A 27,695-nucleotide genomic window follows, 5' to 3' on the forward strand; every position below is an offset into this window, starting at 1 on the left:
ATCCAGACAGCCGAGTTTTTTTTTTATATTTAATTATTGCATATCCAATTATAAATAAAATGTATGCACTTAAGTACAGTCACTCGAGTTGATTAGAAGTTCATTTCCTTTCTCTGCCATTTCCCCCGACTTGAGGCTAAGTAAAACGGCACGGAGAACCTCGGTGATCGTTTAGTGAGGTCTGTTATGAAGGAAAATGGCAGCCTCTTTTTACATTTTCTTATTTCCATTTGACTGCTCTGTGGGATCACGTTTAAATCATTAGCTAATAGCTACAACATGTATCATCCTAGCTAGATACAATGTAGCAAAATAATATATTGTCAATGTCCAGCTAACGGTTTACGGCTCAATCATAGATTGGTCGTTGATGGTGAGTGCGAGCTGACCAGTATGATATTCTCTGTAAAGAAATCATTGAAATAATTGTACGTACCCGTATTAGTAAGATTATGTGCAATGAGCTGATTTGTTAGCTAGCTATGTTTTTGTTATCGGTAGCAGATTAGGAAAATATTTGTTTTGCTAACTAGATAGCTAGTTTGCTGTCTATCAGTTGTTACAGCGTTCTATCCTAGCTAATATGGAACGTTAGCGCAAGCTAGCACGTAGTAGCCGTGTCTTAATGCTCACTCTAGTCTCTAGACAATACAACTGTTCTGGCTTTACTTTCGTTTTTGTTCTGGTTCTGTCTTGTGTAGCCGCAACACCACATTTACTAATTCAGTGAAATGTATTTGTTTATTTGTTTCAACAGCTAACCAAAACAATATCGGGCAGTCACCTCTGCCAACTATTAGCGAAGAAGAGGTCTCAACTGAGAATCGGTGCTCCTTTGTAAGTGTTGATTCAGTCTCACTCTGGGACTTTTGTTGGGTTTTGTCCAACAAATGGATAATCTCTTCTCATCACTTATTTTTTATTGTTTGAATGACTTAGTTATTTGAAATCACTAAATGTGTGTATTTCCTGTTTTCAGCTCTGTTGTCCCCCATAACTGTGCCATGTAGAAGGCAGTGATTCGCCCTGAAACTTTTGCAAATGAAAATGGAGGATATGTCTCTGTCGGGCCTGGACAACACCAAGCTAGAGGTGAATAGTGGACTACACTTTCACCATCCTATCATGTTTGGTGGTAGTTGTCCTGCTTTAAAACAGGAAGTTGCTCATGTAGTTTCCTTTCCTTTGTGACCTTTGTGACTTTATTCTTTGCTGTCCTCCACAGGCCTTGGCTCAGGACATCTACTCGGACCTGGTGGAGGACGCCTGTTTGGGCCTGTGTTTCGAGGTGCATCGTGCTGTCAAACAGGGCTACTTCTTCCTGGATGACACGGACCAAGAAAGCATGAAGGACTTCGGTTAGGACCAGAGTGCTTTTCCCCTGGGTCTGGTTATCTGGTTAATTTCTCTGCTTTTAATTTGTTAGTTTATCTTTCATGTATGTTCTCGCCTTGCTCCGTAGAAATCGTTGACCAACCAGGAGTGGACATTTTCGGGCAAGTGTACAATCAGTGGAAAAACAAGGAGTGTGTGTGTCCCAACTGCAACCGGAGCATTGCTGCGTCCCGCTTTGCCCCTCATCTGGAGAAATGCTTGGGCATGGGGCGCAACAGCAGCCGCATCGCCAACCGCAGGTCAGCAAGGGGCACTGGACATGGACAGTGGACACTACAATGTAATATAGAAAACAAACCAATACATTCCTCAAGTGAATGGGCAATTCTGATCATGTTCTTGATATTGGTCTACAGAATAGCAAGCAGTAACAACATGAACAACAAATCAGAGAGTGATCAGGAAGACAATGATGACGTCAATGACAATGACTGGTCGTATGGCTCAGAAAAAAAAGGTGAGAATAAAACAAGTGTGAATCCCTGTCTGAATGTTTTTTGGTGACTTTAGCTGAACAAGCACATCTATGCTTGTCTTACATCCCTCTATTTTCCCTCTACAGCTAAGAAGAGAAAGTCAGATAAGGTATTTTTACATTCTTTGAAACAACATATACCTTTGGTAAGTTTCATTGCTGTGGAGATATTTATTCATGTTATATGTTGTGTTTTTGTCCACATGTAAATGCAAGGGGACCAATAGATTTTAAAAAAATTACCTTAAGGATTTCTTTGATCCCTTTCTGCTAGGGCCGGGATGATACCAGTATCACATTACTCGTTAGTATCGTGGCAAGGAAACTTGTTTAGGAAAACAGCCCCAATGTTTGGAAACAAACATCATTAAGTTGTTATCCAGTCACTATTTATTTTAAAAGCTATAGTGCAAATTTGACTAACGGCAGCAGGACCAAATAGTTTGCTCTGCTTTGTGTGAATTTTTCCCATGGATTTTTTTTGCCATACTGGTATTGTCACAGCCCTACTTTCTGCTTACAAGCATGGCAAGGATGAACATTTTAAAACACATTTTTTTACAAATTCAATTGGATCAAGGGGTGTGTGCTTCACTTTTCCTGTTGCATGCTTCACTAGTTGTTTGTGATATGTTCATCTAGATCAGTGTGAATCTAAATTGACAGTTCTCTTTTTGTGTATTATTTCCTTAGAATCCAAATTCACCCAGAAGATCAAAATCTGTAAAGCATAAAAATGGTGAGTATAACATTACCTCTTAGAAACCATGTAAGATGCAGGTTAAGTGACAAACTATAAGCTGTGTGTCATTTACATTTCCCATCTGGAATGTAAATATTTTCCAATTGAAACACATGATTAGAATGGCATTTTTCTTTTTTAATCTTCGTGGCAATCAGCAGTTAAAACAATAACAAGGCATCGTCCCTGCCCCTTATTCTGTAAAAAGCTGAGGGATTGTGCTAGAAATGTTTTACCACTCAAATGAATAGAAAGAGCTATGGATACAAGGACTGACCATTGTGATATCAAAGTTATAGTTTTGAGGCTGTATAGTGTTTTAACAAACATTGGAGTACAACCAGTTCTGATGGGGTATAACAGTTTAAGTTATGTTCTTCAAGAATCAATGGGTACATATCATACATTTATAAATCCTAAAATGGATGTAGCAACTGCATATTGCCCCCTTTATTATTTTTTAAACATTTTTTGTCATTTGTCAATATCATTTCTCAATCAGCATTAATTTGACTGATATTCATACTAAATTACATGCGTTCTGATATACAGAATATTATATGTGGTCTCATGGTATTTTGTTTGTTGGGAGTTGTGGGAATGTTCTAGAGTCCAGACTCTCTGTAGCCTTGAAATGGAAGTGTGTTGGTGAATTCGAACATAGAGCCCACTCCTGAATACACCCAATTTATTGCCCAACTTTGTGTGTGTTTGTGTGCGTGAAAGTTTTAGAGTAGTTGGTTGAATGTTTGGGGATGTTTTACACTCTGGTCGTTTCAGCATTGCTGGGGCCAAAGCCTTGTTGCAGATCAGGAAGCTCCATGCGTGCTGTTGAGAGATGATGCATTTCCTCAGTGATCGGAAGGGGCTGATTACTGCCAGGCCAGCTCTATAATGCCCTCCCCCGCTTCAATGTAGGGTCAGAGGTCAACCCGAGAAGACTCTGGGAAATGAACCTTAGCAGAGACCCAGAGTGTCTCAAATCCTCTATTGAGAATGTGAATGTGGCCTTCTGGATTCTTCACGATAGATGGCCATTGAAGCAGTCTGCTGCTTAAATCCAGGTCAAATGCACAATGTTGGCAGAATACAGACGGAGTACAGTATGAAAAGGATCACAATGTTGGCAGAATACAGACGTAGTACAGTATGAAAAGGATCACAATGTTGGCAGAATACAGACGTAGTACAGTATGAAAAGGATCACAATGTTGGCAGTATGAAAAGGATCACAATGTTGGCAGAATACAGACGTAGTGCAGTATGAAAAGGATCACAATGTTGGCAGAATACAGACGTAGTGCAGTATGAAAAGGATCACAATGTTGGCAGAATACAGACGTAGTGCAGTATGAAAAGGATCACAATGTTGGCAGAATACAGACGTAGTGCAGTATGAAAAGGATCACAATGTTGGCAGAATACAGACGTAGTGCAGTATGAAAAGGATCACAATGTTGGCAGAATACAGACGTAGTGCAGTATGAAAAGGATCACAATGTTGGCAGAATACAGACGTAGTGCAGTATGAAAAGGATCACAATGTTGGCAGAATACAGACGTAGTGCAGTATGAAAAGGATCACAATGTTGGCAGTATACAGACGTAGTGCAGTATGAAAAGGATCAATACAGACGTAGTGCAGTATGAAAAGGATCACAATGTTGGCAGAATACAGACGTAGTGCAGTATGAAAAGGATCAATACAGACGTAGTGCAGTATGAAAAGGATCACAATGTTGGCAGAATACAGACGTAGTGCAGTATGAAAAGGATCACAATGTTGGCAGAATACAGACGTAGTGCAGTATGAAAAGGATCACAATGTTGGCAGAATACAGACGTAGTGCAGTATGAAAAGGATCACAATGTTGGCAGAATACAGACGTAGTGCAGTATGAAAAGGATCACAATGTTGGCAGAATACAGACGTAGTGCAGTATGAAAAGGATCACAATGTTGGCAGAATACAGACGTAGTGCAGTATGAAAAGGATCACAATGTTGGCAGAATACAGACGTAGTGCAGTATGAAAAGGATCACAATGTTGGCAGAATACAGACGTAGTGCAGTATGAAAAGGATCACAATGTTGGCAGAATACAGACGTAGTGCAGTATGAAAAGGATCACAATGTTGGCAGAATACAGACGTAGTGCAGTATGAAAAGGATCACAATGTTGGCAGAATACAGACGTAGTGTAGTATGAAAAGGATCACAATGTTGGCAGAATACAGACGTAGTGCAGTATGAAAAGGATCACAATGTTGGCAGAATACAGACGTAGTGCAGTATGAAAAGGATCAGAAGCAGCATTGAAGATGAGGATAAGCAAATTAAGATATAAGGCAAAGGCCGAGTCTTCATGCTCCAGTCTCCTGTTTGTTTGATGATTTTAATTTGACATGGATCATGGTGCAAAGTTAATGAGCTGAGAATGACTTACAGGAAGCTGACAATTGTGTGCAATAAATCAAATTTCAGCCACCAGTTTTCAGTTCTTTGTATGCAATATATCAATTTATTTTCTGTTATTGTGTTATATATTGTTTAACTAGTTCAACACTTGAGTGAAAAAAATAATGTCAGATAGTCTGGTCCCAGTAATGATAGACTACAGTCATGTCTCTAAAGCAGACCAGCTGTTTATCTCTTAGTTTCTCAGGTGACTCAACAAGTCCTCTTGTGCATTATCCTATCCATTATCTACTTGACATATTCATGCTTTTGCTTGCATTTATTTTTATTTTTGTTGTTTGTATCATGTCTTCATTGATTCTTGATTTTCCTGATTGTCCCTGTTTCTTTAAATGGAGCTGAAATGAAACGGTGCTGCTATCTTCTATGGAGCGTCAAGGATGTTCCTATGTAATAAATGACCTGAACTCAATCCACACCAGTTTGATCGACCTGTCATTTGTGGTTTTGCCCTTAAAGTGCTGCTCAATTTCAATCACAGATTGATTAAACCATTAAAATATATTTAGCCATATGCTTGCTATTGCAGCACGTACAGTGCCTTGCGAAAGTATTTGGCCCCCTTGAACTTTGCAAAGTTTTGCCACATTTCAGGCTTCAAACATAAAGATATAAAACTGTATTTGTTTGAAGAATCAACAACAAGTGGGACACAATCATGAAGTGGAATGACATTTATTGGATATTTCAAACTTTTTTAACAAATCAAAAACTGAAAAATTGGGCGTGCAAAATGATTCAGCCCCCTTAAGTTAATACTTTGTAGCGCCACCTTTTGCTGCGATTACAGCTGTAAGTCGCTTGGGGTATGTCTCTATCAGTTTTGCACATCGAGAGACTGAAATTTTTCCCATTCCTCCTTGCAAAACAGCTTGAGCTCAGTGAGGTTGGATGGAGAGCATTTGTGAACAGCAGTTTTCAGTTCTTTCCACAGATTCTCGATTGGATTCAGGTCTGGACTTTGACTTGGCCATTCTAACACCTGGATATGTTTATTTTTGAACCATTCCATTGTAGATTTTGCTTTATGTTTTGGATCATTGTCTTGTTGGAAGACAAATCTCCGTCCCAGTCTCAGGTCTTTTGCAGACTCCATCAGGTTTTCTTCCAGAATGGTCCTGTATTTGGCTCCATCCATCTTCCCATCAATTTTAACCATCTTCCCTGTCCCTGCTGAAGAAAAGCAGGCCCAAACCATGATGCTGCCACCACCATGTTTGACAGTTGGGATGGTGTGTTCAGGGTGATGAGCTGTGTTGCCTTTACGCCAAACATAACGTTTTGCATTGTTGCCAAAAAGTTCAATTTTGGTTTCATCTGACCAGAGCACCTTCTTCCACATGTTTGGTGTGTCTCCCAGGTGGCTTGTGGCAAACTTTAAACAACACTTTTTATGGATATCTTTAAGAAATGGCTTTCTTCTTGCCACTCTTCCATAAAGGCCAGATTTGTGCAATATACGACTGATTGTTCTCCTATGGACAGAGTCTCCCACCTCAGCTGTAGATCTCTGCAGTTCATCCAGAGTGATCATGGGCCTCTTGGCTGCATCTCTGATCAGTCTTCTCCTTGTATGAGCTGAAAGTTTAGAGGGACGGCCAGGTCTTGGTAGATTTGCAGTGGTCTGATACTCCTTCCATTTCAATATTATCGCTTGCACAGTGCTCCTTGTTTACAGCTTGGGAAATCTTTTTGTATCCAAATCCGGCTTTAAACTTCTTCACAACAGTATCTCTGACCTGCCTGGTGTGTTCCTTGTTCTTCATGATGCTCTCTGCGCTTTTAACGGACCTCTGAGACTATCACAGTGCAGGTGCATTTATACGGAGACTTGATTACACACAGGTGGATTGTATTTATCATCATTAGTCATTTAGGTCAACATTGGATCATTCAGAGATCCTCACTGAACTTCTGGAGAGAGTTTGCTGCACTGAAAGTAAAGGGGCTGAATAATTTTGCACGCCCAATTTTTCAGTTTTTGATTTGTTAAAAAAGTTTGAAATATCCAATAAATGTCGTTCCACTTCATGATTGTGTCCCACTTGTTGTTGATTCTTCACAAAAAAATACAGTTTTATATCTTTATGTTTGAAGCCTGAAATGTGGCAAAAGGTCGCAAAGTTCAAGGGGGCCGAATACTTTCGCAAGGCACTGTACATAATAATCAATTATGTTTTCTTACCTCACTGGTCAATAGCTAGAGAGACCTTTGCTTCATCCCATCATAAACTGTACATTTTACGTATGTTTTCTTAGACATTGGAATCAATTGTTTGTGACATGTAATATTGTGGATATCGTACTAAATGTAATCACTGCTTTATTTCATGGTTGGTGGTGGTTGTGTGCATCATCTGTGTCCTTGGGAGTCTGGCGAGTAGACTGATAGATCATATGCTGTTCTCTTTTTCAGGGGAGCTTAGTAATAGTGTCAATGCAGATCCATACAAGGTAACCAGAATCCTTTTTTCTGATGGTTCACGCCTACATATCTATTAGTGTGTTGATGTCTGGTATCGTTCTCTCTCCCTCACTGCAGTACAACTATAACACTGGCATCAATTACGAAACTTTAGGCCCTGACGAACTGAGGTCTCTGTTGACAACAGTGAGTCATTTTCATTTATCTATTCTACCATCCATCCACAAGTCTAACTGTATTGGATCATATCTCAAGACATTTATCAGCAGTGTGTATGACTGGCTTGTCTCTAACTACACTGCCCCCTGTCTGCAGCAATGTGGAGTGATCTCGGAGCACACCAAGAAGATGTGCACCAGGTAGGGATTACTCTGCACGCAAACACAGCACATGCACCTCTAATAGTCTTGTCATTTCCACCTAATGTCCTATCAGCTACACGGAGTGCACACTCATACCTTTATCACACAAACTCATTAATACTTTTTGTTTCTCAAGCGCTGGCACGAGATGTTAGCTTAAGTCAATGTTGCTGATTATGATCATGATGAGCCATTCAGGGTTGTACTGGTTCAGACAGACATCTTCCTGGAAGTTTGATGTCAATGTCAGTACGTCCTGTGTCCATCCCTCAGCCTGCCCCTTAGTATGGACCTTACCAGGTTCTCAGAGGTGTTTGTTAAACTAGCTAGTCAGGAAGGTCTTCCGTGACTTGAATGAAGTGGTAAACCTGTGGCCCAACTCCATTATGGAGGCTGCCAACAGACACTCATGGTTACTTACTGTTCTGCATGTTGTTTCTGTGAGAGCTTTACCATGATCAGTTTCATTGGTGTGTTGTGATCATGTGTAGTTGGGACTGATTTCTGGGGAACACAAGTGGCAACTCTATATGATACTCAATTATTTTCCATTTCCTTTAACATACAGTATTTATTAGATGATTGGGCTCAGTTATTGGCTAATTTTCTTTAAAAAATATATACTGAACAAATATAAACTAAACATCTAAAGTGTTGGTCCCATTTTTCATGAGCTGAAATAAAAGATCCTAGAAATGTTCCATATGAACAAAAATTGTGTGTATTAATGTGTGTACATCCCTGTTAGTGGGCATTTCTCCTTTGCCAAGATAATCCATCCACCTGACAGGTGTGGCATATCAAGAAGATGATTAAACAGCATTACACAGGTGCACCTTGTGCTGGGGGACAATAGAAGATTAGTCACACAATACAATTCCACAGATGTCTCTAGTTTTGAGGGAGCGTGTAATTGCCAGAGAATTTAATATTTATTTCTCTACAATAAGCTACCTCCCAACGTAATTTTAAAGAATTTGGCAGTACATCCAACCGGCCTCACAACCGCAGACTACGTGTAACCACGTCAGCCCAAGACCTCCACATCCGGCTTCTTCACCTGCGGGATAATTTGAGGAGTGGGAGGGTAATGAAAAGTATTTCTGTCTGTAATAAAGCCCTTTTGTGGGGGAAAAACTAATTCTGGCTCCCCAGTGGGTGGACCTACAGTAGGCCCACCCATGGCTGCGCCCCTGCCCAGTCATGTGAAATCCATAGATTAGGGCCTGATTTCCTTCCATGAACTGTAACTCGGTAAAACCTTTGAAGTTGTTGCATGTTGCGTTTATATTTTTGTTCAGTATAATACCAAATTGTGTAAAATTAGTGAAACAATTCATATTTGATTGGACTAAACAACAGATATTTTCCAATTGGACTATGTAAGACCCTGATTGGACACTGCCTGCCGTATGTGGTGAGAGACTAACTGGACGCTGTCAGTGAGCAAACATTGATCTCTAACCTCCAAACTCTGACACCTGACCCATCATCTGATTGGTCACTGGCAGTGTCTGTTTCTGTCTCTCTCCCACTCTTGTCTCTGCCGTGGCCCTGGGTAGGCGGGGCCACTGTGCATTGTGGGCAGGTGTTTCTCAGGTGTTTGTAATGCCACGTTGTGTCCCTGCCAGGTCCCAGCGGTGCCCCCAGCACACGGACGAACAGAGGAGGGCCGTCAGGGTGTTCCTCCTGGGGCCGTCCGCGTGAGTGTGCCCCTCCCCCGCCCCTCAGACCTCCATTGGTTCTGACTGGTTTATTCCTAGAACTGATATATTCGATCTTGACTGGTGCCTGTGGTGTCCCTAAATGTTCAGGTGTTTGCTTGAGGAGTTGTATTGAATGACTATGTATTTATTGTGGATGTTTTGTGCCAGTTAGATGGACAGGCCTTATCATTGAGGGTGGACTATGTTAGTTAGCTACTGTATGAGCATTCATGGGGCCAACTGTATGGCCTGGGTGTGTACTACAGTAGGTGTGCTGTATGGCAGATTGAATGGCTCCACCATGTGTCCTGCTGCTCTCTGTGGCTGGTCTGATCTGAGCGGCTGTTGTCTCTGTCAGGTCGTCTCTGCCCGATGCAGACATGATGGTGGAGAGTGACTGCTACGACGCCTCAGACGGACAGGTTCTCATGAGTCGCCTACAGTGGGACGGATCCTCAGACATCTCCCCCTCTGATTCAGCCTCCTCCAAAGCTAGTAAGAGACCCGAATTCAGGTCCACATTCTGTACATTCATACAGTGGAGGTCGGTCTCATCTCATCCCCTGCTCTCGATCTCTCTCTCTCAGGCACCAACAACTCAGATTCTAAGAAGACCAAGAAGAAGAAGAAGACGTCTCTTGGCCTAAACAGCACAGGAGGAGGAGGGGGTGGCAGTGGGAGTGGAGGAGGCAGTAGCTCCCAGACTAGTCTAGTAGGCCTATCCAACAGAAAGAAGAAGCCCAAGCTTCCTGTTCCCCCTGCCCCCAGTATCTATGACAACCTAAACTAGGGTAGTCCCAGTCTGCCCCCCCCGTACCCAGGAAGGTGACTGGAGGGTGACATGGAATTCTGAACCAGGCTTCATCCACTCATCCAGCCTGTCAAGTCATGGTCTCATACCTAACAGAGGTACAGATACCCATGTCCTCTGAGGCAAAGATGATACCCCATTAACTCACATCCACTCACTCACATTAATATCAGCTCTGATTAGCCCAGGGGTTGTAACTTCTCTTTTTTCATAACTGGACACAGCACCCCTTCATTTGAACGCCATTCTTATTTGTTTGTTGTTGAATACAATATTTTGCAATTCCAGTTATAAAAAAACATGGGCCATTGATTGTTCACTTTAATTATGTTTTTGTTTATCAGTGATTTAGGCTTCAGACATGGACCAATCACACTCCGCTTTTTTGCACTCTGATCTGTTTTCTCCTGAAAACAAAACATTGCTTTCTTTTTGACTCTGTCTCTGTTTAGGAGGGGACTTGTGGACTAATTGCATCACCTTACGACTACAGCGTTGTTATTGTGGTGGATGTCAGTGCCATCTTGTTGTTTCACCAGTATTGGGGTACTTCATGGTGGCTTTATCCGTACTAGCATTGTATTGCACAGTGGTGTATGTGTGGTTGCATGTGTGTATGAATGTTGTGTAAAGTTGACTGTTTTCCATGTGTGTGTGATTTAATTTGTTTTCAGATTACTATGCATCTCTGAATGTGCCATTGTGGTTGAGTCAGTATATGTTATTTTGAATATTTAACTTTTTTGGTTTACATTGACTGTGTCAAGTGAGAATGTGTATTTAATGTCTGCACTCAGTAAATTGTAAATGCAGATGTTGACATGTATCATGGAGTGAGCCAGTGTATTTTTGTATACCGATACATGTGGTATGATGACCTATGTAAAATAATCATGATTTAATTGGATACTGTATACATACACGGTAACCTCTCTACCACACACAGCTTCATGCTTAACAGTGCTTCTTCCCTGTCTATCTTTACTGTTTCATACTCAGTCTGAAGTTGCTCTAATCTGCTTCAGCTGCAAATCACAATATCACTCTATACAAGTTGTAGATCTCTCATTGCTTCCTGTTGAATAATGCTAAAGTATAGTGGAGTCAACCTGCTTTCCCCCCCCAATAATACTCTAGGTCAATCTGCATCACTTGATTTAATAGTCTGTCTCTGCTTGTGTGCAGTGTCTATGCGCTTGAAGGAATTCAAATCCGCCACCACTTGCAACAGAAGTGCCATGGCTGTTGCATGGGATATTTCAGACTGTTATTCTTGCCATTTTCAGTTTTACTCTAGCTAACGAGTTAAGTTTGATATATGTTATTCATTCCTGTTTGAGGGGCCCACCAGACTATACTCGCTGAGAATCTTATATACCCTAAGCTTTCATTTAGAACATTCAGCCAGTGATTAAGTATGACATCACTTTAATGTGCACTAAAAGAATCAACCGTCAAGTGAAAGAACACCTATTTTGGGTATGGATCATTTCATTTGTTCCTCTTTGCTGACAGGGTAAAGAATGTCCTGTATTACTAATGCTTCGTAACTGTTTATTTGTGTGTATCGGTGTGTCTGAACAATATGAGTGTGGACAAATGACGCAATAGAAAGTGTCTTCACAACACAAAAACAACTTTTTTCATGCACGTGTGTGTGCATGTGCAAATATGTCAATTGTATATTAATGTGACGCACAGCTAGGTTTTCTTTCTCAGTTTCCCAAGTGTACAGAGGTTTCTTTGTCTGAGTAAAATAGTGTCATTCAGATTTCTTGCGTTCTGTCATTTTGTCCAATATCAGACATACTCCCTCTTTACACAGGGACTGATTGGTTTGAATGTCTTTAAATCTGAAGCCAGAGGAAAACAATCAAACTTAAGGGATAAAGATATTTTCCCTCATCTGTGTTAAATTCCCCAACAGAAATCCTGATGTGTCCGATGTGGTTTCATCCCATTCATTCTATGTACAGTAAATACATATTTACAGTATTTTCTAAACCAAACATGTTGCTTATTTTCATGCATTAACTTATATGGTTTAAAATAACTAAAGATATTAGCGTAGAGTAATTCAAGCAACAAAAATCCTTAAACTGTTTTGCCTTGCAATAAGGCAGTCGTTACAGTCCACAATAACTAAGGTGAAAGCTCATTTCCAAAGAACTGGAAAGAAAGTAGAAATATAACCACCACTCCATGGTGAGTGGTTTCAAAGTTGCTCTAGAGTCAAGTCTAGTTGTATAATCTTAATTTTGTTTCTGTTGCAAATGAGGAAATGAATTGCTCGTTCAAACACGTACTACAAAAAGACCAAACATTTCTGGAACGTTAACGTGTATATAATGAAAAGAGTATGTGGCCATGATGTGAAGAGATGCATTAACCTAGGTCTAGATTCAATCAGATCAAGTGTTAACCGGCGACAGCTGATTTCTTTCGTTGGAGCTGTCAAATCGGTGAGTGGCTGCTCTTTATCATTATCACAAAGCCACACCTGTCCTACTTGCATTAGAAATTCAGAACGAGAACGTGGAGGCTAGATAGAAATTACACTCAAATTGAAAATAATTCAAATAAAGATTTCTAATCAGCCTCATCGAGGTGTAGATTACATCTCACATTCCATTGTTTGAACTTGTAAACAAGGCTCTGTGGTATTTTAAAAAACTGCTACAGTTTTGCAGTTTAACTGACGCTCAGCCTAGAAGGACAATTTCCATACACGACCACATAGATAAGTCAGATTTCAACATTTATAACACGACACTTAGGTCATCACCTTTGTGCACAAATCATCTATTGTATTATTCAAATATTTGTAGATAATTCCAACATTTTATATTCATCAGTCTGCCATGTTTTTGGATGATGTCTGCGCTGCTCCCTGTGCACACTGAGTGCAAGTGTGCATGTGATGTTGATCTGTATATACTGGATTCAACCCGGATATAGACGGACATGAATTGGCGTATGCGAACGTGAGTAGATATCCTTGAAAACAAAAGGCGGACATCTTGGACACAGTCTCCAGTTCTTATACCTCAGTGGATTGACAGCACTAACACAGTTCCACCTCCCACACAACTTCTATATGGATGTCGGCTAAAGCGGATCTGATTGAATCGAGACCCTAATTTCTGAGAGCAACCTAACACAGAACAGGCTATGTGAAGCCAAACTGGCCAGAAGATGTTGCTGACACAGTGGACCAAGCAGCCTGTGGTCCTGGGTGTGATGCTGATGGTTCTGCCCTATAAAGGACCAAGAGGAGCTGGACCCACTCAATGTTTTTCTGAGAAGCAAAATTACCGCTCATTATTATCTCTGCTTCATACTAACAAACACACATTCCAGATAACTTGAATCTCTGCACATACAATCAATCTCATATTATGCTATTTGCTGGTACATGCACAAACAGAGGCACACCCACTCTTAGGATTCCAGTTGAGCTCTATGGTGTCTAAGGCAGAGAGGCCCCCTGACTCCATTCATCCTCCTGACACAGTTGTTTTTCCCTCTCATTCTCCTGCCCAGATGAGGGCCCTTCCATCCTGCCTTCTCTCCCGCTCACCGGCTGTGCATTCCAAAGATGAGGAAGCTGAAGAACACAGTGACTCCCACCAGGGAGATGGTAGCAGGGGCGGTGAAGAACTGACGGTAGTTGATGCGGAAGTACCAGACCACGGCTAACATCACCACAAACACAGGCACCACCAGGCTGCTGGTGCTCAGAGCCAGGCCTGCAGCCCTGATTCCCCCACTAGCCCCAGAGCGAGCTGCCTCCTCTGGGCTGGCCTCCCGCAGCACCTGGGACACATGGCAGTGGATCACACTGTTGTGAGAGATGTTGAGGGAGAGCAGAGTCCGTTTGGGATCTTGAAGCAGCTGGCCCTGGTAGATCAACTTGATCTGACGCTCCCGCCCTGAGAAGTGCTTACTAGAGGGGAGAAAGAAATGTCTCTAAGACTGTATGGGAGAGATATGCATGTTCAATAAATCAAAAAAGAAGGTTAAACACAGAAAATGTATAATGAGAACTGCCATATCATACTAACCTCTTCAGTAGACCCACTGTATCCTGGGGACTCAGGACTGCCACCTCTTCTGTGTCATTCAGGAACTTCAAACGAACCGTGATGCTGGTGCAGGAGACCACTGGGCTCAGCTTCTGAACTTTATCTTCTTCCTCATAGTCATCCTCTTCCTCATCATCATCATCATCATCATCATCAGACTGGTATGTCTGAGGTTTCTTCCCCTGGATATTCAACAGCAGGTCAACTCCAGCCCCTGCAGTCCCCTCTCCTGTTATCTCCCCATCTTCCCTCTCAGACCCAGGCTCCCCCTCCTCTGGCTTGTTCTCCTGGGAGGGTGGAGGTGTTTGCTGCTCTGGGGTGTCTGCACTGGGTGGCCCTCCACTGTAACTCTCATGGCCCCCCAGCCCGATTAGAGAGGCGTGGGCACCGACTGTAAGAATGGTGCTCAGGATGTGGTCTCCCCGATCTGCCACTTGCGTGGAGAGCCAAGCCAGGACCAAGGCCAAGACCAGGAGTAACACACCGCTTACTGCAGCCACCTCATCTCCCATCCCGTCCATTGTCAGTGCACACACCGCCATCTCTGTCCTTTGTGTCTGTTGAAAAGTAAAAGAGAAGTGAAAGAAGTGCATAGATACATATGAGTAGAAAGCCTATGAGCAGAGACCTGTATTGCGACTGTCAGGGACAGAGACCTGTATTACAACTGTCAGGGACAGAGACCTGTATTACAACTGTCAGGGACAGAGACCTGTATTACAACTGTCAGGGACAGAGACCTGTATTACAACTGTCAGGGACAGAGACCTGTATTACAACTGTCAGGGACAGAGACCTGTATTACAACTGTCAGGGACAGAGACCTGTATTACAACTGTCAGGGACAGAGACCTGTATTACAACTGTCAGGGACAGAGACCTGTATTACAACTGTCAGGGACAGAGACCTGTATTACGACTGTCAGGGACAGACCTGTATTACAGCTGCCAGGGACAGAGACTTGCATTACAACTGTCAGGGACAGAGACCTGTATTACAACTGTCAGGGACAGAGACCTGTATTACAACTGTCAGGGACAGAGACCTGTATTACAACTGTCAGGGACAGAGACCTGTATTACAACTGTCAGGGACAGAGACCTGTATTACAACTGTCAGGGACAGAGACCTGTATTACAACTGTCAGGGACAGAGACCTGTATTACAACTGTCAGGGACAGAGACCTGTATTACAACTGTCAGGGACAGAGACCTGTATTACAACTGTCAGGGACAGAGACCTGTATTACAACTGTCAGGGACAGACCTGTATTACGACTGTCAGGGACAGAGACCTGTATTACAACTGTCAGGGACAGAGATTAAGTGCTACTTCAAAGCAACCGTCTATAGTTTCGTAAGTGATGGCCTGGCAATATTGTCACAAAAGTTAGCTAGCAAACCATCTAATGACAACCCAGTTAAAACACGTCACTAATGTGTTTACTACTACATTGTGCATTCGTTGGAGAACTAGCTAGATACAGAAGAAAAAGGTTTTTCAATGTTTACGCTAACGTTAAAAGACATATTGGTAGTTTACTAGCTAGGTATTAGGTAAGCTAGCTAGCTAGTCATAGCAACAAGGACGACCTTCGTTTGCTAACTTTCACTACATTGCCAAAATGCGTTCTATAGATGTTCTTATTAAATGCACACACTAGTTATATGCGCATTTGAATATAAGAGGTGCGCTTACCTGCTATGGAGTCAAATCATGTTTGACGGCATGCTACCATGCTAATTTAGCCACAGCCCCTGATAATAAAACTGGAGTAGAGGGCCACATAAACACAGATGACGTTACGCCACCAGCACGTAGGTCGGTTAGTGCTTTCTGGGATCCTTGGGACGTCCAACTCTTGTGTAGCTGGCACGCAAACGGGCACAAGCAAGGACACAAATAATGGTATAAATATAAATACTAAAAAGTGTCTTCCTCTCCTCGAATTCTCTCTCCTTCATGTGCTGAACATAGAGTACAGATGAAAGCAATAGTGTACCTGTAGTGGGTGGTTCGTCCATACAAATGCAATTCATACAAGAACATAAATTAGTTCAGAAAAATAGTATCACATTTTCATAGGCAAAATAAAAAGTTGATTTATTAATAAATTAATACAGAAAACACAAATTATTGCAACCATTCTTTTAGTTATTGTAAATGCCAATCATCCTCTCTCTTGGCTTCTGTCCCTCGTGTTTCACTTTATTCACCGGATCTCCCCGTCATTCCGAGGTAGTAGATACTCCATCAGAGAGCTGGGGAAGCCCAATCTACTGATAGCTGCGTCGATACCTTTTCCTAAGTGGCGGCGCAGAGCACAGCGGCACAGGTGCTGCAGGGAGCGGGGCTGGCTCGTCATCTGCCTCACAGAGTCAAAGAAACCCTGGTGCGTCTGGGGACAGAGAGATGGTGAGAGAAATGGAAGAAGGACATTAGATGGTTCAGGCAGTGAAGGAGAGAGTTGAAAACGGAGGAAAGGACAAACCTCATGTATCTCAAGAGGGATAGACTGCATCCATTCCTCACAGGAAGGGACAACAGCATAGCAGTTCAGCATTACCTCCAGGGTGGCAGGGGAGATGAGGCAGAGCTTCAGCATCTATATGGAGGAAATCTGTGGGTTATTATTATTATCATGCCCTCCAAAATATAGTGTCTACGTAGAATTGCAGGGAATTAACTTTGAAACACTTTCATAGCGCCCCCCAAATGAAATAAAATCAAGCTTTTGCTGGTTCACATATTTCATCCCAATAAAATATAATTAAATGGGCCCAAATCCAGCCTCCAACTGGCATTTGTACACCCAGCTTGGCCCAACTGACTTTTCCAATTGCCCTACCAAGCTTTTACCGGCCTTGGCCCCGTGGTTTAGGAGGGAGCGTGCTACAGCCTCCGGATGCTGGTCTGGATAGTCCTTCACCACCTGCAGACAGGAGAAGGAGAAGAAGTCTGTCTTATCTACCACTCACTGATCTACCACTATATAATTAAATAACCTTATGTCCAAATGGATCTTGCACTTTGACCACATAACTCTCCGTAGCTCCCTCTACCCCCCCGTATGGCCCACCCTTAACCCCACCTGTAACAGACAGTCCATGGGTGTGTATCCTGCACAGTTCTGCAAGTCTGCTTTGGCTCCGTGTTGTAGTAAAATTTCTGCAATGCGTGGGCTGCAGTTACTACAGGCGTTGTGTAGAGGTGTGTGGTGTTTCCAGCCTGCAGTGCAGGGGTCAGCCCCAGCTCCCAGCAGCATCTGGACCACGCGGAGGTATCGCCCAGCCTCGGCAGGCCTCTCAGCCCCACCACAGGCTGCATTCAGGGGGGTCTCCCCCTCACGGTTCCTGGCTGACACGTCAGCTCCATGGGACAGAAAGAGCTTCACATGCTCCTCCATACCCCGACGAGCCACAACATGGAGGGGCGTTATCTTTGTTTCACTGGTCAACACATTGACCTCTGCCCCACCCGTCACCAGCAGCTCAGCACACCTGAAGAGAGTAGAGACACAACCTTATGATCTTTTCATTCATTAGCACCCACATCAACAGTCCCACGTGCCATATAACTTTTGAAACATTCCTCTAACTATAAATAATAGAAATGATCACCAGGCATAGTGTCAGTATGGCTAAGAGCGCTGTCACTCACTGAAATGTCTGGGCTGTGCTGCAGAGGTGAAGGGGTGCACTGCCGTCTTCTGCCAGCAGGTCAGGGTCTGCTCCGTGGGCTAGCAGCAGCTGGACACAGCTGTCATGGCCACCTATACAGGCATCATGCAGGGCTGTGCTGCCACCAGGGTCAGCATCCACCTCCGCCCCTCGAAACAGCAGCTCCTCCACACAGCCTGAGTGTCCCTTGCTGGCTGCCAGACGTAATGCAGATGTCTGCTTGATCTTGGAGCTCATGGTCCACATCCCTGCCAGAGGGACAGAGAGTATGTACATTATTTACCTAGCAGATGCTCATAGCCAGAGAGGCTTAGGTATGTTTAGAGGATATAATAAAGGGAGTCGATGAGTAGTGATTGGGGAATGATTGGAAGATATATAAGAAAGGCACAGATAGGTCTAATAAAAAAACAACAGTGAAGCATACAGTAAAAGTGAGTTCATATTCTCTGCGTTTGACACCTACCTGGAGCCCACACCATCTCCTCATGTACTGTTTCCATCAGTGTGTTGACCATGCAGGGGTCCTTTAACACAACGTGCACTCCCTTCATGTCCCCACACATGAATGTGTTGTGGATTGTGGTGTCTCTGCATCGGGCCTCATAGACCCAGATCTCCTGGAGGCTCCGCTGCTGTTTGGGAGGGGGTCTGGAGGCCCGGGACACAGGTGGCCGGCTCATGGCCCTCCTGTGGGCCAATGCCTGCCGGTTATCCTTCCACTCCTGGAGCTCCTGATCCACTTTCAGAGAATGCAAGGCGGCTGAGCTGAAGGCAAACGTGTCCCTGGACATGACACCCAAAGCTGGAGCAGAATCTCAAGCAACCCACTGAGGTCTTCAAGCAACACATTTGAAACAGCTCCAATTTTAGTTGCTTACAGTTTACACAACATGACTCAGTGCAGCAAATTTGACTTAGACACCGACTAAAAACCTACTGTTATGGCCAATACTAAACGAAAATCCAGACAGAGACAACAGAGAAAACACTTTATTTTGTCTCTGGTCTTTGAAGATTGTATTTACATCGTATCAATGTTGTGTGAATATAGAATTCTCCTCAACTTGAACTTGTAACCACTGTGAATTCAGAATTTTTTCATGTGAACTCAAGTAAGTTACTATACAAAATATAGCACATTTGCTGTTGTGGATAATGTAATTTGCTTACGACTACTTCATGACGTGTTTACAGACACGTCCAAATGTCCTTTCACAATATATTGTTGCCCCAATACAAGTTTAGTGCCTGTTATAAATAGACGGGGAACTCAATCTGATATTCGGGGAACTGCATTAACTGAGATAGTCAGCAGGTGGCGACAAGTGACGACCCATCTCGCGAACGTCACGCAACGTAAACATTGATTACGTAATTACGTTTTACTTGAACGTGGCGGTGCCAATCTCACAAAATTTCGCATTTACAACATCTTGCGTTGCTTGAAAAGTTACAGAGTACTGAATGGCTGAATTAAATGACATCTACACTTTCGATTGATCTTATGTATCAATGTAAATAGACAGTTAGAAAAGACATTCCACACGAGATCGCATTGCTGCTATGGTAAGAATCAGTCATGTTTGTTTGCTAGCTCTGGTCCCCAGGTCGGTAGCTGCCACAAGTTTACAAATGAGAGAAGCTTCTAGCTAGCTTGGCACGTAGCTAACAGTGTTAGCCAGCCATCTAGTTGGCGAAATGTAATTTACATCTAGCACTTTCTTAGTTGATGCTATATTTGAAGATGTCTTTCTTTTTCGACAGACTTGCAAGTGGAATGGATTATTTAACGTTGGGGAGGACTTCAATGATGAGGTGCTGCAAACTGATTTACACAGTCAGTGATTACCACCTGCTGATATGATAGTTATGACAGATTATAGCCCTCTGAATAAATTCTCACATTGACATCACAAGCAATGTAGAGTACTGTTGTGAAACTATTTAGTCTGAACACCTCTGGCTTTCTTTGAATATGAGTTATACAATTGTGTGTGTGTGTGTGTGTGTGTGTGTGTGTGTGTGTGTGTGTGTGTGTTAGGATCTACTTGAGATGGACTGGTCTGCTCCATCAGTGTCTGCTAGCACACTGTCCTCTGCAGCACAGTCCTGTTTCCTCCGTTCAACTGCAGCATCAACTCCTGCTGCCCCCTATGGTCAGAATAACTCACATCAACCAACCACAGAAGGCATACTTGCCCATAGGGGCCTGTCGAATGGCCCAGGGTCAGATAATTCAACACCGAACAGTGTAGGACAGTCTCCTGCTTTGGGTTTGAGACAGCTCTCTACATCTAAACCATTGCCCTCATTCCCTCTTCCCCCTCTCCACCTTCCTACACTGAGTAGGGGACTGTGTACAGTTACCCAACAGAGCTCCTCACCAGCTCAACAGATGAAGTCAAACACAACAGGACAACAAGAGGCCCCCTCGCCGCAGGATGACTTTGATGATTGGGATGTTGACCTGGCAGACCTAGATGAAAGTGACCCACAGATGAGCACTTGGGCTCAGGTCCGAGAAACTGCTCCAGCTGCAGATCTAACCAAGCCCAGCGATGACTCTGTATCCCCAGCCAAAAGACTACGGCCCACAGCCTGTGGTGGTGGTCAAACCGGGCCCAATGTGGGTCTGAGAGGATTCAGTACCTCTAACCAAACGTCTGGTCTTCCCAGTAGTAGTAGTATACTCCACAGGTCCTCATTCCCTGGTCCCTTCCCCTCTCCCCACCCTGATCCTAGTGCTACCTTCCTCCTAGCTCCACCCCAAAGCCCAGTGTTTCCTGGCCTCGCCATGGCCTCCAGCCCCTTCCCCAGGCCTGTGACCCCCAGGCCAGTCAGAGGACTTCCTTCCCAGGTACAGAGGCCCTGGTCTACACCTCTGGCTCAGGGACGCAGCCTTTTTGACCCCATCTCACCAGCCCCCTCTAGTAGGTTTGGTGGACCCATGCCTTCCCCCAGTCTCACCCCCCGTTCCCTCCACACGCCCGTCTTCACTAACCACTTGATTCAGCTGGTGTCCAACTCCAACAAGACCCCGCAGAGACCGGGTTCTGACCACATCCGGCCCAATACCCGCCGCTTCCCCGGGCCTGCAGGAATCCTACCACAACAGGTGTGTCTCTTTCTGCTTCTGTCCCTACCTGCCTCTCTATCTGTTTATTTGTAGTCTAACTAATCTCAGCAGTCAGCAATGCTCTTGGTTGTGATACTAAGCTACTGCGAGGTTCCATTCTCTCTCCTTAAAGCAGCTCCATGGGCAGAGCCTGGATGACATCGTGGTGGCCATTCCTCAGACACCTGCACATGGGGCCGTGGCTCGACTGCCCAGTCAGGTACTATCACACTGTTGTCTAGGTTTTACATTTACACAATGTGTCAGGTTATTAGTTAACCTTTTTGTCCATTCTTTATTATATCATGTTGCTTTATGAACATGTGTTGTGATGTGTGTGTAAAAAAAAACTTGTCCAGGTTCCCAGCTCTCAGACTGAGGAAGATGATTTCAGTGGAGGTCCGTGGGCAGCGATGAAGGCAGAGATGGGATTGGACGAAAGGAACTCCTCCTGTTTTCTGCACTCTTACAGCGTGGCCATGGTACTCCGCAAGGTGACCAGCACATTTAGCGGTATCCAATTTACACAGCCTATAGTAGTGTAAATGGCATGAAAGGTGACTGAAAGGCTAACAGTGTTCAGGCTGTGTGTGGCCATGTACCCTTCAATAATATGCATCATTTAACGTAGCATATTTCATGTTAGAAGCTTTAAATGCCATATCATCTGGTGCAAAATTGTAACACTTGCGTAACACCGTTTGCATAATTTGACTTCATGAGCATGTTTTTCTGCACCCAGGGCAGCCTCCCTGATAGAAGTGGATGGGCTGTTTTTCTCTATGTTAATGGCCCTTGTCTCTATGGTGGCACTCTATCAGTATAATCAGGACAAATGACAGGCCTATGCCTGGGGTGTTAGTAGTTATTATCCCAAACATGATCACACATTAATCATCTTAATGGTTATTCTGTTGTTTTTCCACAGTCTTAATGTGCCACTGCTAATGGCAACTCTGCATGAGTAATTGATGTTTAATTAAAGTTAATGATTGGCAGTTGTTTGAACTTGTTTTGTAGTGCTCTAGTACGAAGGTCTGTCTGTCTGTCTCTCTCTTTCAGGCGGCCCTGAAACAGCTGGTGAAGAACAAGGTCCCCAACATGGCTGTGGTACTAAAGAGCATCCTCCACACACACGCTGATGCCAAGGCTGTGTTCAGGGATCCCACAGGTAAGGCCTACTGATGGTACGGTTGTGCTTGTAGGTAGAACTGGTCACACAGCCATTTTAGTGAGTCTGTGGCTGGCGGTTTCAGTGTCCCTAGGGCCCTCTTTCTTCCATTTTTCTGTCTCTTTCTCTCATTTTCTTGTAGTTCCTCTCTATTTCTCTTTGAGTACTGCTTAAACCTAGCAGGTCATCATGGCCTCAGGAGAGCCAGCATGAGGACTCCTGAGAAGATCTATTAAAGTATTTACTTCACCTTAGTGTTGTGCTTATTAGTGATTCTATCATCATGGATCAGCATCAAATGAATGGGTATTAGCACATGCTGATCACCACGGACTATTAAGTCTCAGTGATCTGTGCAGTCCCTCCTGAAGTGTGGCCCATGGTGCTACCTGTCAACAGATTACCACTGGAGGGGATGCACTGATTACTACACTGTTGTCATTAGCAGGAATAATGTGACCAGTGTGCTCCATGTGGAATGAATCAATAACGTGTATTTTATACAGCCATTTTTACATCAGCAGTTGTCACAGAGTGCTATACAGAAACCCAGCCTAAAACCCCCAAAAGCAAGCAATGCAGAAGCACAGTGACTAGGTATGCTGTTTTGCTCTAACTGCACCGGTAGAACACAGTAGTAATACGTGTGTCTGACTGTAGGAGAGATGCAGGGCACAGTGCACCGGCGCCTCCTAGAGGACAGACTAGGGGAGCTCAAGACGGGGGCGGTACTGCTGCTCAAACAGGTAGGACTTCCACAGGCCACACACCTCACTATTTACTAGTGTTTCATTGCAAATCATTTGTTGGATTCTTCAAAATGATTGATGAGCCACTCACAATAAAATCACAAACAAATTGTGTGTAAAGTTGATAATTTTTGCACTGTTAGCGGTAGACCCATAATTAGTTGTCTCTTCATGAAGGTGGGTGTGTTCTCTCCGTCCCACCGTAACCACTACCTGAACGTGACACCCAACAACCTCCTGAGGATCTACCCTCCTGACGGCTCGACCCCGTCCTCCACACAGAGCCAGCTGCTCCCACTCCCCCTGGTGAGAGACCACTACCAAGGCCTGGAGGATATCTTGTTGTTATCCTAGGCTGTTGGGAGTTTGATGTAACAATGACAAATCATTGAGTAAATCTTGGTGTCTTGACAGATATATTGTATTTGTTTGTCTAACTCTTCGAATGTAGGAGCCAATGTTGGAATCACCTGATCAGTCCTCCAGTGTCCCAGGAGCCCCTGTGTCTCAGATGGAGTTGTTCTATGATGATGAGGATGTTCGGGCCCCACAGGTCTCTGCAGACTCTGGTGCTGGCTCCTCTAGTGTTCCACAGGGCCCGCCTGCTGCACCACTGGACCTGTCCTGGGACGCAGGTGGGACTTGGATATGCATATGAGTGTATGTTCTTGGTAAACCAATCAGCAGCTCCACCCTGTGTGTTTGTTTGATTGAATTTGTCTGTCTCTCTGTGTTGTGCAGATGACCTTGATGAGCTTCTTGGGGAGTTGCCTGTTGAGTCCTACTGCCTCTGACACCTGCCCACCTACCCCTTACGGACAAGGTACATTTATACAGGGGAGATGTAGGACAACTAAGCTGCCACTTACATGTGAATTTGAGTTTGGCGCATTCTGACCGCATGTTGGATGCCTTTCTACCTGATTCCCCCAGAGAATCTTGTCGCCTGAAGTGCTATCATTTTGTGTTTGGTGTGCTGTGACCGTTAATCGCACCATTATAAATTGCATGTCGGCCGTGTGGGGGGGGGGGGACTCTGAGATGTTGGGAACTGGGACTGTCGCTCCCGCATCTCCCCAATTTGAATGAAGCTTCACTACCCATACTGCTACGGGTACATCCCATACTGCTACGGGTACATCCCATACTGCTACGGGTACATCCCATACTGCTACGGGTACATCCCATACTGCTACGGGGGTACATCCCATACTACATCCCATACTGCTACGGGTACTCCCATACTGGGTACATCCCATACTGCTACGGGTACGGGTACATCCCATACTGCTACGGGTACATCCCATACTGCTACGGGTACATCCCATCCTACGGGTACATAGACACAGTCATTCCCTGTTTGAAGACCTGCTGGCTGATGTTTTGTATATTTTTTTACTTCACAAAGCAGTCCCCTCTAAATCATAGCTAAGTACTGTATGTGCACATAATGTCTTGTAAAACATGTATATATTAAAGAAGACTTCTGTTCGATAATACACTACACAACTGAAATGGTCTCTGATTTTCTTGTCTCTAATTTGCGGTCTTTGGAGTGATTGAGAATTAAAATGCATGAGAATGCACTTACTAATAGGAACAGTATATGGAAAATCAAACAGTACAATTAAATTTCCATTTAAACCCTGGCTTGATTGATCCACACTTGTGCTTTAATTGCATGGTGGTGGTGTGCTGTAATTAGGCACCGGTGTTGCAAGGTTTCATTGGAGAGGCAGAGTATCCTGCTGTTCATAGCCATTGTCTATTAATTGGAACTGCAAATCTTTTTCTCAATTTAAAGTTTTTAAACAGTTTTCTTGTCTTTCAGTCAACTAACACTATTTTAAACATTGATGGCGCTGGTGAAACATGGTGTAAATTTAAGTATCAGCCTGAAGTGAATGACTTTAAACATTGTCTCCTGGAACCTTCTGCCTGTCATTCTCTGCCATGCTCTTCTTTCTCCATGTCTGCCTTATTGCTATTTCCTCTCTCTCCGATCCCCTTCCTCTCTCTCCGATCCCCTTCCTCTCTCTCCGATCCCCTTCCTCTGTCTCTCCTATCCCCTTCATCTGTCTCTCCGATCCCCTTCATCTCTCTCCGATCCCCTTCCTCTCTCTCCGATCCCCTTCCTCTCTCTCCGATCCCCTTCCTCTCTCTCATCTGATCCCTTCTCTGTCTCTATCCCCTTCCTCTGTCTCTCATCTGTCTCTCCGATCCCCCTCTCCGATCCCCTTCCTCTCTCTCCGATCCCCTCCTCTGTCTCTCCGATCCCCTTCCTCTGTCTCTCCGATCCCCTTCCTCTGTCTCTCATCTTCCTCTGTCTCTCCGATCCCCTTCCTCTGTCTCTCCGATCCCCTTCCTCTGTCTCTCCGATCCCGTTCATCTGTCTCTCCGATCCCCTTCCTCTGTCTCTCCGATCCCCTTCCTCTGTCTCTCCGATCCCCTTCCTCTGTCTCTCCGATCCCCTTCCTCTGTCTCTCCGATCCCCTTTCTCTGGCTCTCCGATCCCCTTTCTCTGGCTCTCCGATCCCCTTTCTCTGGCTCTCCGATCCCCTTTCTCTGGCTCTGTCTCTGGCTCTCCGATCCTTTCTCTGGCTCTCCATCCCCTTTCTCTGGCTCTCCGATCCCCTTTCTCTGGCTCTCCATCTGTCTCTGGCTCTCCGATCCCCTTTCTCTGGCTCTGATCCCTTTCTCTGGCTCTCCGATCCCCTTTCTCTGGCTCTCCGATCCCCTTTCTCTGGCTCTCCGATCCCCTTTCTCTGGCTCTCCGATCCCCTTTCTCTGGCTCTCCGATCCCCTTCCTCTGGCTCTCCGATCCCCTTCCTCTGGCTCTCCGATCCCCTTCCTCTGGCTCTCCGATCCCCTTCCTCTGGCTCTCCGATCCCCTTCCTCTGGCTCTCCGATCCCCTTCCTCTGGCTCTCCGATCCCCTTCCTCTGGCTCTCCGATCCCCTTCCTCTGGCTCTCCGATCCCCTTTCTCTGGCTCTCCGATCCCCTTTCTCTGGCTCTCCGATCCCCTTTCTCTGGCTCTCCGATCCCCTTCCTCTGGCTCTCCGATCCCCTTCCTCTGTCTCTCCGATCCCCTTCCTCTGTCTCTCCGATCCCCTTCCTCTGTCTCTCCGATCCCCTTCCTCTGTCTCTCCGATCCCGTTCATCTGTCTCTCCGATCCCCTTCCTTCTCTGATCCCCTTCCTCTGTCTCTCCTATCCCCTTCCTCTGTCTCTCTATCCTGTTCATCTGTCTCTCCGATCCCCTTCCTCTCTCTCCGATCCCTTCCTCTGTCTCTGATCCCCTTCCTCTGTCTCTCCGATCCCCTTTCTCTGGCTCTCCGATCCCCTTTCTCTGGCTCTCCGATCCCCTTCCTCTGGCTCTCCGATCCCCTTCCTCTGGCTCTCCGATCCCCTTCCTCTGGCTCTCCGATCCCCTTTCTCTGGCTCTCCGATCCCCTTTCTCTGGCTCTCCGATCCCCTTTCTCTGGCTCTCCGATCCCCTTTCTCTGGCTCTCCGATCCCCTTTCTCTGGCTCTCCGATCCCCTTTCTCTGGCTCTCCGATCCCCTTTCTCTGGCTCTCCGATCCCCTTTCTCTGGCTCTCCGATCCCCTTTCTCTGGCTCTCCGATCCCCTTTCTCTGGCTCTCCGATCCCCTTTCTCTGGCTCTCCGATCCCCTTTCTCTGGCTATGTTCCGGTCCAGCCTGTTTACCATGCATTACAATTGTGTAGAGACTTTAGGGGAGGGATTTTATGGGGTTTTAGTCTCTGTGGAGTTAAATCCTTCTTTCCAGCTGGGTCAAATATATTCATCCAGCTCTGTCTGGTGGAGCCCTGGGCGGCTGGGACAGTCACAGCCTGACAAATGGGGTCTTATCTGGGCTAAACCAACAGGATGGGAGGCCCACGCCAAAACTTTCACCACCACCAACCTCTCTCCTCAGAGGCATCACTATACATCCAGATCAGCCTTACTTTCTGTACTACCCCACGCACCCCTCCAAACTTCAATTGTAGACAGACTGACCTACAATTCAAATCACCTTGCATCCTAATGAACTACTCAATGTTAGTCAGCCAGTCAGCCAACATTTTCCCATGATACATCACTGTTTTGATACTCGAACACAACAATGGTCTTTTACCCGTGGAACTTTTGGCCATATATCAAATGTTCCTTACCTGAACATGTACTACCAGTAGGGGGCAGTGGCTCACCCCCCCACTACTGTGTTTTTCCTTACAGGCAGTGTCGGTGTGTATGGTAAGACTTATTAAAGTCTCAGCTGGTAAGATCTGAGCTGTTGGAGGGTAAACCCTACTGTCGTTTGCACGTCTTCCAATTAAATATAGGTGTAACAAGGTGGGTCTAGCCGGTTCAGGTCCAGTGCTGTACTTTGTATTCCCATGCTGAAACCAGATGTGTGTGTGTGTGTATACATACTACCGTTCAAAAGTTTGGGGTCCCTTAGAAATGTCCTTGTTTTCCATGAAAACATAC

At 44.7% G+C, this 27,695-nt stretch overlaps 4 protein-coding genes across 11 annotated transcripts; 2 read left to right on the forward strand and 2 right to left on the reverse strand.

The window, feature by feature from the left end:
* Positions 1–33: 33 nt before the first annotated feature.
* On the forward strand, positions 34–12,165 carry LOC118378914 (ataxin-7-like protein 3). Of its 6 annotated transcripts, none has more exons than XM_035765899.2 (14): positions 34–179; positions 758–837; positions 980–1,092; positions 1,226–1,358; positions 1,463–1,634; positions 1,752–1,852; positions 1,958–2,016; positions 2,564–2,609; positions 7,507–7,544; positions 7,633–7,701; positions 7,831–7,874; positions 9,509–9,580; positions 9,942–10,078; positions 10,171–12,165. In XM_035765899.2, exons 3-14 carry the CDS (start codon positions 1,042–1,044, stop codon positions 10,371–10,373), a joined length of 1,125 nt encoding a protein of 374 aa, XP_035621792.1. In that variant the 5' UTR covers positions 34–179; positions 758–837; positions 980–1,041; the 3' UTR covers positions 10,374–12,165. The 6 variants fall into 6 exon arrangements, with proteins under 6 accessions (XP_035621792.1, XP_035621791.1, XP_035621793.1 ...); XM_035765898.1 differs by lacking the exon at positions 34–179 and adding an exon at positions 186–373; XM_035765900.1 differs by lacking the exon at positions 34–179 and adding an exon at positions 186–373 and having other exon boundaries at positions 1,958–1,980.
* A 974-nt stretch (positions 12,166–13,139) lies between these two features.
* On the reverse strand, positions 13,140–16,348 carry LOC118378915 (transmembrane and ubiquitin-like domain-containing protein 1). The gene is made up of 3 exons (XM_035765905.2): positions 16,180–16,348; positions 14,459–15,036; positions 13,140–14,340 (listed from the first exon to the last, which is right to left on the reverse strand). The coding sequence occupies exons 2-3, from the start codon at positions 15,019–15,021 to the stop codon at positions 13,971–13,973; spliced, it is 933 nt and encodes a 310-aa protein (XP_035621798.1). The 5' UTR covers positions 15,022–15,036; positions 16,180–16,348; the 3' UTR covers positions 13,140–13,970.
* Positions 16,349–16,693: 345 nt separating this feature from the next.
* On the reverse strand, positions 16,694–18,955 carry LOC118378917 (ankyrin repeat and SOCS box protein 16-like). Its single transcript, XM_052490284.1, has 6 exons — positions 18,622–18,955; positions 18,142–18,409; positions 17,573–17,981; positions 17,330–17,413; positions 16,973–17,086; positions 16,694–16,879 (listed from the first exon to the last, which is right to left on the reverse strand). Exons 1-6 carry the CDS (start codon positions 18,953–18,955, stop codon positions 16,694–16,696), a joined length of 1,395 nt encoding a protein of 464 aa, XP_052346244.1.
* A 596-nt stretch (positions 18,956–19,551) lies between these two features.
* Positions 19,552–24,393, forward strand: LOC118378916 (homologous recombination OB-fold protein). 3 transcript variants are annotated; one of them, XM_052491563.1, is made up of 10 exons: positions 19,552–19,730; positions 19,929–20,001; positions 20,206–21,279; positions 21,413–21,499; positions 21,639–21,773; positions 22,342–22,450; positions 23,111–23,196; positions 23,377–23,505; positions 23,651–23,834; positions 23,941–24,393. In XM_052491563.1, exons 2-10 carry the CDS (start codon positions 19,942–19,944, stop codon positions 23,991–23,993), a joined length of 1,917 nt encoding a protein of 638 aa, XP_052347523.1. In that variant the 5' UTR covers positions 19,552–19,730; positions 19,929–19,941; the 3' UTR covers positions 23,994–24,393. The 3 variants fall into 3 exon arrangements, with proteins under 3 accessions (XP_052347523.1, XP_052347524.1, XP_052347525.1); XM_052491564.1 differs by having other exon boundaries at positions 21,416–21,499; XM_052491565.1 differs by having other exon boundaries at positions 19,929–19,979.
* The last annotated feature ends 3,302 nt before the right edge of the window (positions 24,394–27,695 follow it).

The sequence above is a fragment of the Oncorhynchus keta genome, chromosome 32 (assembly GCF_023373465.1).
Source record: "Oncorhynchus keta strain PuntledgeMale-10-30-2019 chromosome 32, Oket_V2, whole genome shotgun sequence".
Classification (NCBI taxonomy): domain Eukaryota; kingdom Metazoa; phylum Chordata; class Actinopteri; order Salmoniformes; family Salmonidae; genus Oncorhynchus; species Oncorhynchus keta.

What these genes read in the sequence shown, in the direction of transcription:
- LOC118378914 (XM_035765899.2), top strand. Translation starts at nt 1,042, where the DNA reads ATGAAAATGGAGGATATGTCTCTGTCGGGCCTGGACAACACCAAGCTA. An exon ending in TGGACAACACCAAGCTAGAG is followed by an intron (nt 1,093 to 1,225) that starts GTGAATAGTGGA and finishes TGTCCTCCACAG; the next exon opens with GCCTTGGCTCAGGACATCTA. An exon ending in TCAATGCAGATCCATACAAG is followed by an intron (nt 7,545 to 7,632) that starts GTAACCAGAATC and finishes CCCTCACTGCAG; the next exon opens with TACAACTATAACACTGGCAT.
- LOC118378915 (XM_035765905.2), bottom strand. Translation starts at nt 15,021, where the DNA reads ATGGCGGTGTGTGCACTGACAATGGACGGGATGGGAGATGAGGTGGCT. An exon ending in ACAGTGGGTCTACTGAAGAG is followed by an intron (nt 14,341 to 14,458) that starts GTTAGTATGATA and finishes TCTCCCCTCTAG; the next exon opens with TAAGCACTTCTCAGGGCGGG.
- LOC118378917 (XM_052490284.1), bottom strand. Translation starts at nt 18,955, where the DNA reads ATGTCCAGGGACACGTTTGCCTTCAGCTCAGCCGCCTTGCATTCTCTG. An exon ending in GGTGTGGGCTCCAGGTAGGT is followed by an intron (nt 18,410 to 18,621) that starts GTCAAACGCAGA and finishes TCCCTCTGGCAG; the next exon opens with GGATGTGGACCATGAGCTCC. An exon ending in AGCACAGCCCAGACATTTCA is followed by an intron (nt 17,982 to 18,141) that starts GTGAGTGACAGC and finishes TACTCTCTTCAG; the next exon opens with GTGTGCTGAGCTGCTGGTGA.
- LOC118378916 (XM_052491563.1), top strand. Translation starts at nt 19,942, where the DNA reads ATGGATTATTTAACGTTGGGGAGGACTTCAATGATGAGGTGCTGCAAA. An exon ending in CAGGAATCCTACCACAACAG is followed by an intron (nt 21,280 to 21,412) that starts GTGTGTCTCTTT and finishes CTCTCCTTAAAG; the next exon opens with CAGCTCCATGGGCAGAGCCT. An exon ending in TGGCCATGGTACTCCGCAAG is followed by an intron (nt 21,774 to 22,341) that starts GTGACCAGCACA and finishes TCTCTCTTTCAG; the next exon opens with GCGGCCCTGAAACAGCTGGT.